Consider the following 14,939-nt stretch of genomic DNA (forward strand, 5'->3'; position numbering starts at 1 on the left):
ATCAGATTAATTTATTGGTTTATTGAAAATTAAATTAATCAAAATCGTTTAAATTTTTAGAGTAATAAAAATAATTCAGTTATATTTAATTAATTAGTCTCTTCTAATTTAATTAGTCCAAAAATGTATGTATTTAATTTTAAACGTTTACAAAAGTAAATACCCGTGCGGACGCACGGGTCAAGATCTAGTATTATTTAAATCACTTTCATATTTTTGATGTGGGATTTTCTCTCCAACAACTTCACCTAAACACTTGGGTTCAAGATATTATGCAATTAGTTCTTTTTTTACTTTCTAGTAAAGAACATTTAAGAATTCATAAAAAAGACTAGAATCCTCTCATTCATCATCGTATAACAATTGGGTCCTTCATCATCTCTCTGTAGAATCAAGACGACTCCATCACTAATGAGCTTAAGATCTCTCTTCATAAGCTTAATGAATACATAACCATTTTCGGATTCTCTCCAATTTGTATATTTTTACATGCAAAATTAATTTATGGTTTTGAACATCAAAAAGTTATTTCAGTATATAATTTCACAGAATACGTTTATTTAACAATAATGCTCACCAAAACAAATTAAAACTACTATTATTTACATAACATATGCAAAACATCATATATTTTCATATAAATATAAATAAAAAAATAACCTGTGCGCGCTTGCGGATTCGATTATTCTAGTTACTAAGGCCTTGATTGGTAGAGCATTAGCATTCGAGTATGCTATAGAAGTAGTATGATGCAGGATCTATATGCTTTTGCTTAACTGTTTAATATGATGATTGGTAAATTAGTATGAGTATGCTATTTAAATTATTATAAAAATTAGTATATAATATATAATATATTTATTTTTAATGAATATATTTCTAATATATATATAAATATTAACATATAAAATTAAAAAGATAAATTATTAAATTATTTTATTAATAATTTAAAAATTATCTTTTATATCGAAAAATATTATTTTAAAATAAATTCTATAATTAAAATATATATATTTAAAAATAATTTTTCATATTTAAAATAAATTAAATTATATTTTAAATGTGAAATACTATTTTAAAAAAAAATTATTGTAAATTAATTTTAGAAATCAAAATTTTATTTTCTGGATATATAATTTTATGATATTATTAAATAAGATAAATAAATTAATTATATATTTTCCTCAATTTTATAAATTATAAATGCAAATGCTTTTCTAAAAGCTTCATACGAGAGCATTGACCACAGAGCATTTGGAGAGTATTAACATTTAGTAAATGATTCTCTAAATATTTTTATAACAATGGTTAATGGGATAATGTAGATCTTAATACTAATGTTAATGCTAATGCTCTACCAATCAAAGCATGATCACGGGTTTACATCGTACACTAAAATAAGCTCATTCCTTATACATTATTTCTTCCCAATCACTGTTTTAAGTAAGAAACGGTAGCCGTCATGGAAAATAACAACAAGCACCACCTGCAATCATAAAACTTATGTACAAACCAGCAAGAGAAACAAGAAGGGATAGTCAAATAAGCGCGGTTCACTTCCAGTAGCTGACTATCACAGATTTAGCACCTTTTGTAAATTCCAAAAGATATACTCCAAATTCAGTGACATGTTGAACTTAATATAGAAATGAGTTTCTCATTCGAATCAATTTTACATTCAATTAAAAAAAGGTCGAAAACATGTTGACAAGATAATTTCAGAAGACCAGCGTTTGCTAAGATATACTTTGGCCACTTGTTTAGCTTTGTGCCTTTAAATGTTTACATTCCAAATTCTTGAGATGCGATAACAAACATTCAGGAACAAAAGTCTGCTTGTTCCAATGAACCATTAATGGGCGCGATGTATCTGAGATGCACAAAGTAGGTGTTAGCGCTATAGACCATTTGAGAAAAAGGAAAAAACACACAGATTAAGGAAACTGAATACTACATACCGACTTAAGCTTGAGAACTCGAAGGGTTAGGGGGTCTGTGATTATGAAGGAAAGTAGATTCCACCACTCAGAAGAACAAGTACACAGCTCTAGATGTTCAAGAAAGGCAAAGGAAGTGCCTGCATGGTATGGAATCTGTAACCGAAGCGAACAAACAAAGTAAAATTAAAATTGACAGAAAACAATTAGGGTTGTGACTTGAGTGATTCCAAATTAACAAAAGCTTACGTTTGAAAATTTAGAACACAAAGAGAGATGGCGGACTGAGGCAAGAGATCCTATTAGACTCTCGGATTGATCACAAACAGCCTCAACATTCGCCTTGACCAGCACCGGCATATTTGTGAACAGCAAATAGTTACTGTGACGGTCTCTAATGTTCAGGTACCTTAAGGTAGGAGCATTTATGACAAATCCATGAACACCCGCGGGTTGATGAGATCCCGCACGTAAATAATCAATCGATAAACTCGTCAAACTAGGCACATTGATAGTGAAGATCTCCACATTGGAATATCCGGATCGTCTTACAACCAACTCTTCAAGAACTGGACAAATGCTTAGAAGCTTCTGAACAGATTCGTCGCGTGAGAACTTGACGGATAAAAGGCGAAGAGTTTTGAGAGACGACAAGGAACCATTAGGCGGAACATCCGCGAAATGTAGCCTGCAGAGTATCAAGGTTTCGAGGGTCCCACAGGCATAGAAGATACTCGGCAGTTCTAGTGATGTGTAAAGAAACTCGATTCTCAACTCTCTCAAACCGCAAGAAACTGCGGTTTCAACCAAAGAGGAGAACCTATAAAAAGAGTTTATATTTCTATCAAGTTCACCTGGGATAAGCTTTAAATCCAAGCTCTTTAGAATCTGAGGGTTACTAATAGCCAAAGATCTGGAAACCCATTTGACAAGCAACTCGCTGAAGTCTTTATCACCAATCTTGAGTTTAGACCCCAACTTCCATAAAGACCGCCACCGTCGGGACAAGAAACTCGTTGCCATCACTTCCTTAAGAGAAAGTGACGACAGTATCCTTAAGAGCAGATCATCTGGCAACTGGCTGATAATGTCCCTCCTGTAATTTTCCATTGCTATGAAAGAGGAGACATATTAGCAGAAGTTTATGTTCCCGTCATCAAAGTGTCACCCAAAAATGAAAATAAATAATAAATAATAATGAAAGACGAGCATATTAGCCGGGCATACTACACAAAGACTATAGGTTTTCAAATCGAAACCCAGACGAGTTAAATCCATATATTATACTCAACAAAATCCTACAAATGCTTGTTCTTAAAATCAGTTTCTACTTTCTACACAGACAAAAGCCAAAGAGATCTGTAGGCTTGCAGAAAAAAAAAACCTAAACACCTCCACAAGAAGTCAAAAAATGCACAATCAGAAGCACCAGGAGCGAAACTTTACAACCGATGAAAATGATGCATCACCTTGACCTTAACTGAAAAAACGGAAGGTAAAACTCACGCATGTAATGATCGTCTTCGTTTATTTTTCTTCGGTTACATAGTTTATGTTTATGTTTCTTGATTTTATCACTAGCGAATGGAAGAAGCTTATCACCAGAGTCTACGTGTTTCTCAGTGGCTTCTTCTGTCGATTTCTTACCTTTTAAAAACAAAATCTTTTTAAAAGGGATTAAATCCTAAATTACAGCTCATCGCAATTTAAATTACGGTCAAAATTATTTATAAATTCTATTTGTTTCTCTGAAAGTAATACTATGAATCATTTCAATTTTTATTTATTTGACAACTAATCATTTAAATTAAAGAATTTAAAGAATGTTGGTTTATAATTCACTGGGAAAAAGCTGAGAATCGGATGAAGGGAAAGAAGAGAGAGTTGATTTAAGTATGAAACATATTCTATCAAGCAAAAAGGTATATATACACGTGGACAAATAGGAAATGTTTTAGATGTTTACATTGAGACATCCTACGATGCAATGCGAAGGATGATTGTCGTTGATAGAACTTTTCTGAAAAATAAATACAAAGGGACACTTCTTGTTGCTACTGCTGTAGATGGTAACTCTAATTTGTATCCGATTGCATTTGGGGTTGTTAATTCAGAGAATGACGATTCATGGGGGTGGTTCTTCAGACAGTTGAAAATGGTTATTGCTGATTGTCAAGACCTAGCTTTTGTCTCAAATAGAAATGCGTCTATTTCTAAAGCTATTGGGACTGTCTACCCTCGATCAGCACATGAAATTTGTATTCATCACTTATTGACTAATGTGGTTGCATTTTTCAAGACAAAAGAAGAACATGCACATGTGGGAAGTATGATATAGGAAAAATTCCATGCCGCCACGCCATTCCTGCAATTTATTCACGAGGTATGGAAGTGTAAACACATGCATACTTGAGACCTATTTATTTTCGGGATTTTCAGCATATAGACTTCATATTGATCACGTTTTTTTTTAGATTGACAGGTATGGAAGTGCATAGATTTACTGACGCCTTATACAGCACTGCAGCGTGGAGAACCGCCTATGCAGAATGCATTAATCCAATAGCAGTTCTAGAGTTTGAATGGAATGTCCCAGCTGAGGTTAAACTTGCAAAGGTTTTACCACCAAAGACAAGAAAGATTGCTGGTCGACCAATAAAGAGAAGGTATGAATCAGTAGAAGACAAGATAAAATCTTCTCAAGGATCAAGAAAGAATAAAAAGCATAAGTGTAGCCGTTGTGGAACCGAAGTACACAAGAGAGGAACATGCGATTTACCCATCTAGTTTGTTATGTGTGTTCAACTGTCTCTGGTTTTTTTTCTTATTGCTCTTGAAACAATTTGATCTTCTGTTTAAGAACCCATTTGACAATTTGGTAGTTGCTAAACTCTTGAGACAAATCGATTTATGCTAGTAACAACCAAAGTATTTGCAAAATAATTAGTTTCAGTAGATGATGATCACCAAAAAAATAACAAGAAACATGGTTTTAACTTCTTTGAAAAAAAAGAACAACAAATTGAAGAAGCACATAAAAGTAGTTGGGCGTGAACTTGCTGCCTTAGTTGAACATCATGCATAGGTATGGTACATGAAGACCATCACCAAACAACACACAAACAAAGCTTTTATGCTCCTTAGTTCCCTAATGCATTCTGAGGTCTTCTCTTCGCAATGTGCGATTGCATCTTCCATCTCTTCAATTCTACTCTCATGGCGTTTCATCATGGCCTCACCAGCTCTCACTGATTTCTGAAACTCGGAATTTTCAACGAGCAACACGTCAAACAGGTCCTGGAAGTCTTCAATTTCTTAAATAAGAGTTTTAAGAGCCGGTTCTTAACTTTTTTAGTTAAAAGTTAAGAGACGGGTTCTTATATTCTGCTAAGAACCCCACTCTAAGAACCCCCAATAATCATACTCTAGGACTGAGAGACTATAGAGTATAATTGAGGTTGGTACTTTCTGGTTAGGGTTTCTCTGGACTTTCTCAGTTCTCTCTTAAACTATCTACTGGCAAGTGTAACACATTTATTAACAAGTTCGATTTCTATCTGGTTTTTAGTTTTCTTTTTAATTCTTCTTAATTTCTTTAAATACGGATAAGTCTTAAGTTGAATACGTATATGTACGTATATGTTTCAACCTAAGAAGCTAAAGATTATTGTTAGTTTTCATTAGTCTCGTTAGATTATGATCAATATTCTGTTGGTGTTATAAAGGAGAACGTATGTGATCTTCTAAGATTTGGTTTTTCATTTAATAAACAAGAGATTTTTTCTCTGACAAATCACAATTATATTTCTCTATTATGAATAGAGTCGTCGAAGAACTTAATCAGAGTTTGATTACAGCTTCTTTGATTATCCCAATACGCTGCTGCGACAGTTGGTATCAGATACAAAGAATCCTAACCATTCTCGCCTAAGAAGGTTCTTCAGAAACGATTTGATGACCAAGCGGAAGTCTTACGGGGAGCATTTGCCAACTTTCAGTTGGAGATCTATGAATCAATACGAGTTTAGATGGAGGCTGTATTGTGAAGGCTGATGGAAGGTCGACCACAGGCTTCGAGGAATCAAAAACGTAATGAACAGGTTCTTGAAGAGGATGATGATGAAGATTTTGTCGACGAAAACCCTTTTGCGGGATTGCAAGAGCAGATTTGATATGCTCAAATTATGTCCCTAATTATGAGCTACTCTGAAAATTCAGAGGTACAATGTAGTAGTCAGGTGTAGAATCCACAAAGATTCATGATCACTCAATAGATAGCAGTTTTCGAAGTAAGCTAAACAATAATATACCATATATAGTAACCCGCGCTTTGCGCTGGATAAGATGTATATATTAATGTTGAAATTATATATTATGATTATGTATAACCTAAAGTATACTTTAAACGACAGTTAGATAGAACTAAAGGTATAATTATCATCAGGGGTGAAGCCATATATTTTTTTTAATGAGTTCACTTGTAATACCCCGTCTTAAAAAAAAAAAAAACCCTAATTTCGGTTTTATGGAATTTCTCGGGGAAGCCGAAGGCTCGGGAAATTTTTATCCTCAAGGTTAAGGTTATTCTGGAGTCTATTAAAAATATTGAGCTCATCAGAACGGGAGCGGAAGAATATTCAGGATTGATCGCGGGACGAAAATTCACCAGAAGGGCAGAAATCGCGCAAATCGATCGAGAAGCTCGAGGTGGCTTGATCTAAGGGATCAGGACGTGGTCTCAACCATTAAACCTGCTGAGTGTCAACACAAGAAGGAGGTGTAGACGTGCATGAAGCAGTTCCATGCAGCTCGACACACAAAAGCACGAGGTGTCGCAGTACCTGCGATCTGCGCATGCGAACCGACATGCAGAGGCCCGTGTGTCACGATGCATGAACACCAGACATGCTGAAGGGCAAGTGGACGTGGAGGTGTCATATTGCATGGCCAGGAGGCATGTAACAGGGCATGTGGACGCCCATGTGTCGCCACGCATGCGACCGGAAGCATGCGAGACGACACACATGCGATCGGATGGCATGTTCTTATTGGCCGGAAACTTCTATATAGACCCACCCACCCTTCACCATTTTTACTCATCTCATTCCATAGAAACCAAAAGCAAAACGTGGCTAGAGAGAGAGAGAAAAAGAAGTGAGGTGCTTTAGAAGTATAGACATTTCCAAAGACCGATAAACTGCCGGGAAATTCTGAAAGACTGTCCAGAAGTGAAAGAAGTTTTTTCAGAGTTCTGATAAGTCCAGACCAGTCCACTCAAGACATCGACGTTGGGTTTTGGGATTTAACATCACGGTACCAAGACGAAGATTTGGAGGGGATAAAAGAGGTTTGGTCAACATCCGGAATCAAAGAGTCGAGCCACATCGCTTAATCACTGTGATTCACGGTTAATTGTTTGTTAACGTGTTTTTAATGCAGGTTCCTGACATCGGAGACGGTTTCCGAGCTAGGATAGCCGGACCGATCTAGGTGTCAGTTTGTGGATCCGAGGCTTGAGACGATGTCTGGGCTAAGTGGATAGCAAGACTAGTCTAAGCACCCGGATTATTGTGATTATGTGATTATTATATGTTGTTATAGTGTGTACCTCGTGTTGGTTCTAGTAGTAGTTTGCAGGTCATTGCTTCCTCAAATGGTATCACTAAGCCGGTCGTGGTCCGGAAAGTGGTGGGCTCAGTTGAACTTGGCTTGATCACCAAGGCCGAGTGTCACACGTGGATGTGACAGCCCCCGGCGAGTCCGATAGAGGACCGGGGCACGGCGATTCCGATTGAGGACTGTGACCGGGCGATTCTCAAGCGTCTACATCTGTGTGGTGTAATAGTGAAGGGATTGCCGGTGTCCCTTATGTGGAGGAAGAATGATTCTATTGGGCCCTAGGAGTATATATATATATATGTTGTTTGATTGATGCGACACTCATAAAGAGTGTTTTGATTTAATATGGTTTAAAGGTTTATTGCTTAAATCGGTCTTGCTTTATGATCTTGAATGTTGCTTGTTGAACTACCCGTCTTGCTTGTGTTTAGGGTTAGGTTTAGAATGACGGGTAGTTGTATATGCTAGATAGGGAACTCTGGCTCACTGAGTGAAACTAGTTCACTCACTCCTCACATCCTTTTGTAGGTTACCAGTAGAAAGGACCATAGCGCTCACGGAACTGTAGGAGTTGGTGTAGATTAGACATCTTTTGCTAAAGACTCGTTTTCAAGATATATAAATGTATGTTTTACTTTCGACTGCGTCCATGGACCATATGTATAATATTTTGAGCTTTTGAACTTCATGTTTTATATATATGGAATAAAGTATGTTTCATATTCGTGACGTGTTGAATCTGATATTAGGTTAGTCCAACCTAACACAACTCTATGATTTGGTACGGGTTGCAAAGCCTTAGGCCGAAGATTAGAGGAAACGAGTTTTGAATGGATATTCTGGGTTACAGAATTATGTTTGTGACTTGGAAAGTCTATTCTCAACCCGTCATAACACTTTCGGACTTGGCAGAGGAAGGTCGTTCGGGCATGTTCTTGTTTGATTGTTGCCCGGCTGACTGACCGATGTCTAAAACGGTTCGGAGGAGTTACAGAACTAATAGTAAAATTTAATATATGGTGTTTGCAAGTTTGAGAAGAAGCTTTGGAAAAAAAAATTTATATTTCGCCTATCACGTTGTAGTAGTTATGGACTTAGGGGTTTAACACATAAAATCGAAAAAAAAAGTGGATCAATAACATATTATAAGCAAAACAATAACTATGTGAAATAAAAAAAATATAGCTCATTTAAATTCCGAAAACATAGTTGCATAAAAGAAATTGAAGCTTATTTGACCCTCTAAATTGTAAAGGTTGTTCCAGATGCGATCAGCACGTGAGACTTGTTGGTGGTTCGTTCCTGGAAGTTTCTTCTCATCTTCAAGTTCGTCTAATGCAGAGCTCTCATGGCGGCAAAGGTGGTGACACTCGCATGCTTATATTGCTTGCTCGAGAAGACTAATACACTAGCCGAGACGATTTACAGTGATTCAGTCTCTTCGAAACAGAGATCACCTCATCGAGCAGTAACAAAACCGAATACGACACATTTATCTAGAAATAGATTTTCAACGTCCTATTTCAGCAATGAGAGGCGGTTCTCAAGAACGTGAGTGCTCTGCTAAATGCATGAAAGCAGGTATGGAGAAAAGGGTTTTTTCATTAACACTTGGCATCGTACTAAAGTTCTTTTAAAGGAATGTTAGTGTGAATGCATTAAATCCACAGTTTTGGTGAGGAACGTTCTCTGCGTGACACCTAAGCGTTTTACTAAATAAAAGCTTCTCGTGAAGCCATGTCACCACGTCACATTCATTGCCAATAAACTTTTAAGGTAAGTTTTAAAAATGCTTCTCCTTTAATATATAGGGGATGTAATCCAAATAAAAGACAAAAGAAAGCGGTTGTAACTTCGATTGGAAAGGCACCAGACTTAGGGATATTTGCGAAGACCAGTCAAAAACCTATGGATTTAATAAAGAACCGTTCTTGAACTCCAATGACAATATTCAAATCATTCAACTTTCATTGCAGAGATTATATGTGTTTAGATCCTAGAATTCCATATTTCTTTGCAAATTCAACAGTTCGGACAAGCAATGAGAATGAGTTTGATAAGTTCACAAAATCCCTAAACCAAATTTCTTTATAGATATGCATTTTGCTCATCAAAGATTAATTCAAGAAATCAATAACACTTTCATGTTTGTCAACTAACCTAAGATCTAAATTCCAGGGGATTAATCTAGAACTAGCATTAATTCGATTCAGATGAAGAAGTATAAGATTACCCTAACAATTCTATCAAGTCTAACAATTAATCCTTAATCATTGAAAATCATAAATCTAACAAGTGAATTAGTAAGACAAAATAGCAGAAATAAAAATCATAGTGTGAATAAATTGCATTAAGAAATTAAAAAGAGAAGTAAAGGAGTTTGAAATCTTCTATCTACAAGGTGAGTTCTGATTTTTCTCTCCATATCTTACAATCTCCCCAACTCTCTCAAAATATGAATGATGATACAATAACTCTAAAAACTTAATTAAAGTCTAAAACACGAAAAATACTTGATTGCAAATAGTGGAAAACTTTGGGAGATTCTTCAATTTCTTGAAATTTTTTAAAAGCACATGGAGATTTCTATACACGATGGGTGTCGACCAACGCCAAGGGCTGCTGTCGATTGAGAACATGTCCAAAAAAGTTTTTCAATTTGATGTTTTCAGCTCCAATTTTCCTTAGGCTCTAAAATGCTCCAAAAGCTTCATTCTTGTCTAAAACGTACATGAACCTACAAAGACTCATAGAAACTCCAAAAAAAATATTTCTAGTTATGTTTCAACTTTAAGATTATTGCTAGTTTTCATGTCTCGTTAGATTAGGATTGTATTATGTTGGTGTTATAAAAGGAGAACGTAATGTTCTTATTAGACTTGGTTTTTGATTTAATAAGCAAAAAAGTTTCTTCTGTAACAAATCGCCCCACAATTCTATTTCTCTATTGAGCTATACGAAATCGAGTCGTTGAAGAACTTAATCAGAGTTTGGTTACAGATTATTTGATTATCTCAATACGCTGCTGCGACATTCTCTCACATTGGTTTTCTTCTTTTTGTAACCCGATTGAGGTGATCGGTGATGAGCGATGTCATGTCGGAGGTGTTTTCTGGTTATCTATCTATTTTGAGGATGGAAAGATCCTAACTGGACGACTCGTTAACACTACGAACCAGGTTAACTCGCATGTGTTTTTCTATTCAAGCTAAGTTCATGATTGTTAAGTCTATCAATGGTGACCGAAGAAGTTTGATTTTCAACAAAGAAAGTTTTGAAAGAGAAAAGCTAAGTTCAATGTAGCTTGTTTTATAATTATTTTGTAGGGAAATTTTATTCAGTTTAATTTTCTCTTAAGAGTCAATTTTCTTTTTGACTATCATATTTCTGATACTGATACACTACTGCATCTAATCTTTATTCATGGCATTGACTATCAGATTTCTGCGACGAGCTAAATTTTAATAGAAATGTTATCACTTTCAACATAGATATAAATTTATTAGATATGTTAGGGCTAGGATGTTGTAGTAGGTAAAAGATGAGAGAAGGGATTGAAATCTAGGTTTTCTGTTTAATAGTTTTGGTTAATGGTTTTAATTTAGTTCTTTTAACTTCTGATGATTAACTCGTCCACATTACCTTTCTTAATGGTTAAAAGATCTCCAAAGTTACTCTATATTCACATTTAATTTTTGGATAAAAATATTTTCGATTCATAACACGGGATTAAAAATACAATAAATCCTCACGGATTTAAGTCTTGACCACGACTCAAGTTTTTGTAAAGTATGTTTTCGTCGCTAACCAACAAAAATTATTATTCAAAATGTAACTATTTTACCTAATTAGCTAGAGTAACTGCATATTTTATGTATAAATGCCATTATATCCTCCTAATCAACCGACGGAACCTACTAAAATATATATTAAAATAAATATTAAATAATTATAATTATTTTATCGTTCTTATTCTTCGTCACATATTTACATTTAGGTACGTGATCAAGAGACAAAGCTAGAAAAATATAATTCTTCTCCTTTATTATTCTATCAATTTCATTGTCAGTATGTCTCAATCACCTTCGCATCTACCATCAACACCACCATCACCACTGATTGTTTAACTGTCGTCATCATATTTTCTTCCACCAACGTTGCAACCCATCTTCTCCTCATTTTCTCCCACCATCTCTTCTTCTTTTCCATCTACTGTATTAACAACAAAATTTCTTCTTCAACCAACTCTAGATACACCTTCTATTCTATCGCCTCGTCGTTAAATCTGCCACTGAAAGAAAAAAAATAAATATATGCATTATCATGGTACCTGCAAAATACAAAAGCCGAAATAGATTCATTAGGAGTCTGAATAAGTAAACATGACCTAAAGGAAGTCATTAACAATTTCATGTAAACAGACATAAAAACATGAATAAACTAAAGCTAGCTTATGTAAACTCATGTAAGCAGACATGAAAAAATGAACATGGAATGTCTATTAATCATGAATCTATGATAGTTAGAGTCAATCGATACATGAAACAAAGTACTGCAATGGTATGTGGTAGCTTCAGCTTCGGGAGAAAAGAGGAACCCAAAACTACATTCATATAAAAAAACCTGCTTCATATCTTCTTCGTAATCACCAACGGTAAAGTTGATATCAGAATCAACACCTCTAAATTTGATAGCAGCTGGATCAAAAGCTCTACATATACATTAAAAAAAAATTAAAAAAAAAAAAAAAAACTCAAAGTCAAAGTTGATTCATATACAAAACCTAATCCCAAAGAATGATGTAGAGGTACCTAGCAGGCGCATGAGCAGTGTCAAAACCACCTATAAATTGAAATGAAGAAGAGAGTTAAAGATGAAATCAACAACACTTGTTGTCGTTCTATCAACAATCACTTAAAATTATTAATCTTACCTAAATGAACTTGTTTCCCACAATCTCTGCATTTAAAAATAAAATAAAAAGGAGTTCTTGATTTGATCTCACAAAGTACAAAATAAAAGTTGAGAAAAATGAGTGTTACCAAATATGAGATTCCCATATACTGTGAGCTTCTTGACCTTGGTCCTCTCCGGCTCTTTCTCACCTGAGCCGGCGCCGGTCCCGGAGACATCAATCTCGTGTCGAAAGAGAGATCCATCCAGCTTCTGGAGCTCGAACCTCGTAGGTGACTACAGTCTCCAGCCACGGGGAAAACTCTTTAGTAACGCCGGAGATGGAAGTGGTGCTTTCGTCCCCCCCTCCTCCGACTTTTAATATATCGAAGCTGAGAGTGAAGGTGACATATTTATACCCAAAAGCTCACCGTCTTGCCGACGCAAGCAACACATTAAAGAACACAGCGTCGGCGTCTGAGTTAATGGGATTTAACACGATGAAACCATAACGCAATCCGTTACAAAAATCGCGAAGAAGCTCTAAAGTCACTGTCGCCGTTGAACGTAGAAGAGAGAAGACTCCAAAACATGTCTCTGCTTCATCAGATTAGGGTTAGCTTCACGGGACTCTGGGACGAAATCACAGTACGAACTTAAGCCAAATCTATCTAAAAATATGTATGGTTAAAAGCCCACAGGATCTCCAAATAAATGAAAAGCTGCACTTTGCTGGACGGGACAGGTGTCGCATCCAGGAACTCCGACTTAGTGACGTGTAATCTGACGTGGCAGCCTCTTGAGTGATTAAATTCTATTTTATAATAATAGATTTATTTTGTTTCATTACATTTGCTTAATTATAAGTCTTATATTATGTTTCAAATTACAATTTAAATTTTATGTACTATATGTTTTCATGGTTATGAACATTTGTAATTATTAACGAAAGAAAGTTGGGACTTTTATTATTAAATGGTGGTATCATCGAAAACAAAAAGAAAAAGAAACCAACTAGCTCAATACTTTGTGTTTTGAGGATATACCAACGTTTTGGTTTGCAACAAGAAACTAAGATGTAACTAAGTCCGAAAATTCTGCTTCTCTCAACTATAACTGCGTGATGTTAATTTAAGTGATCCATATGGATGAAGCTGCAAACCGATGTTTGTTTAGTAAACCAAATGCAACAGCTAGATAGATCATCTGAACGCTTCTCAAAAACTCAGCTGGAAATTTATAAAAATAAAAATTCTATATAAAATGTATTTGATTCAGTCCAAAATGATAAATGTAAAGTTCTCTAAACTTAAGACGATCTTATTTAAATTTAAAACCATGAAATTAATTTATTTTCAAAACAACAAATTCACATTTTTCGTCAAAACTGTAAATCACACATCCAACAAAATTAACATTTTCCACTAAAACTATAAAAAAAATTATGTTTTGTGTCAAAACCGTGAAATCCCATTTTTCGCTGAAAAAAATACATTTTACTACTAAACAAATATGTGGCAAATATCTCCTCTAAAACCAAATAATCATGCCAAAATCACAAAACTGATTTTTCCACCAAAATTTCAATAATCATGCTAAATTCACATTTCTGTTCGTTCGCGGTTGACCCAATAATCCGCGGACACGAGAAGTTGTTCAGTTCAGTCTCTGGTTTGTGTTTAAAAACATTGATGTTAAAAAAAAAATTGATGTTAAATGACTGGGAGCAAAGTGATTTGCACCGACATGTAAAGTCATTTAACATAAGAGTTGGTGAATCTTAGTGGTACTTAGAATATATATGTTTTTTTATATAACACGGGGGTATTCAACGACCGATATCCAACCAACCGACTGGTCTCATTTTATGTCCGGTGCTAGATAAATGGTGCTAGATAAATCCGATTGCTCGCAATAAAAATTAGAGATTCATATCATCTGACCAGAAAGATATATCTGCAATGATATATTTCAGACATTGATGCTTAGCATCTTTTCAACCTCACTATACCACTTGATTACATAGATTGTTTCAGAGTATGCGCAGAGCATGAACTTTATAGAATTTTAAATATTTATACCTTACTGAGAGTTAATACAATGGATTTACACTAGGTACAATTAGATAAATTGGACACTTTGAACTTTTATTTGTCACAATAGCATTTCTGATATTTTGGACAATTCTGGACATATTTTACCCTTCTTTTATAAAAAATTAGTAAACTGAATTTTAAAAATATTAAAAAATATGAAAATTATTAGAAACGTAAGTATGAAAATATATATGTTTAAATTCTTTTTTTTTTAAGTGGAATCATATTTTATTTCATCTTCTATCTACAGTTACAATACTCATTCTGGTCATCTACTTAGTCTAGAAATCGGATACTAAGTTTTATACATAGATATATCTTCGGTATACAACGTAACCTATCTTTTCTTATAATTCTAACCAAGTCTAGGTTACGTTACGTTATAATCAAGAAA

General features: G+C 34.8%; 1 protein-coding gene across 2 annotated transcripts; it reads right to left on the reverse strand.

Moving 5' to 3' along the window:
- Positions 1-1,609: 1,609 nt before the first annotated feature.
- Positions 1,610-6,272, reverse strand: LOC125582545 (putative FBD-associated F-box protein At5g56560). Of its 2 annotated transcripts, XM_048749283.1 has the most exons (3): positions 2,187-6,269; positions 1,959-2,093; positions 1,610-1,870 (listed from the first exon to the last, which is right to left on the reverse strand). In XM_048749283.1, the coding sequence occupies exons 1-3, from the start codon at positions 3,045-3,047 to the stop codon at positions 1,853-1,855; spliced, it is 1,014 nt and encodes a 337-aa protein (XP_048605240.1). In that variant the 5' UTR covers positions 3,048-6,269; the 3' UTR covers positions 1,610-1,852. The 2 variants fall into 2 exon arrangements, with proteins under 2 accessions (XP_048605240.1, XP_048605239.1); XM_048749282.1 differs by having other exon boundaries at positions 1,610-2,093; positions 2,187-6,272.
- Between the last annotated feature and the right edge of the window lie 8,667 nt (positions 6,273-14,939).

This window comes from Brassica napus, chromosome C2, assembly GCF_020379485.1.
Source record: "Brassica napus cultivar Da-Ae chromosome C2, Da-Ae, whole genome shotgun sequence".
NCBI lineage: Eukaryota > Viridiplantae > Streptophyta > Magnoliopsida > Brassicales > Brassicaceae > Brassica > Brassica napus.

Coding starts and splice junctions, on each gene's coding strand:
- LOC125582545 (XM_048749282.1), bottom strand. CDS start 3,047: ATGGAAAATTACAGGAGGGACATTATCAGCCAGTTGCCAGATGATCTG. Junction 2,094..2,186: donor TGTGTTCTAAATTTTCAAAC/GTAAGCTTTTGT, acceptor CTTCGGTTACAG/ATTCCATACCATGCAGGCAC.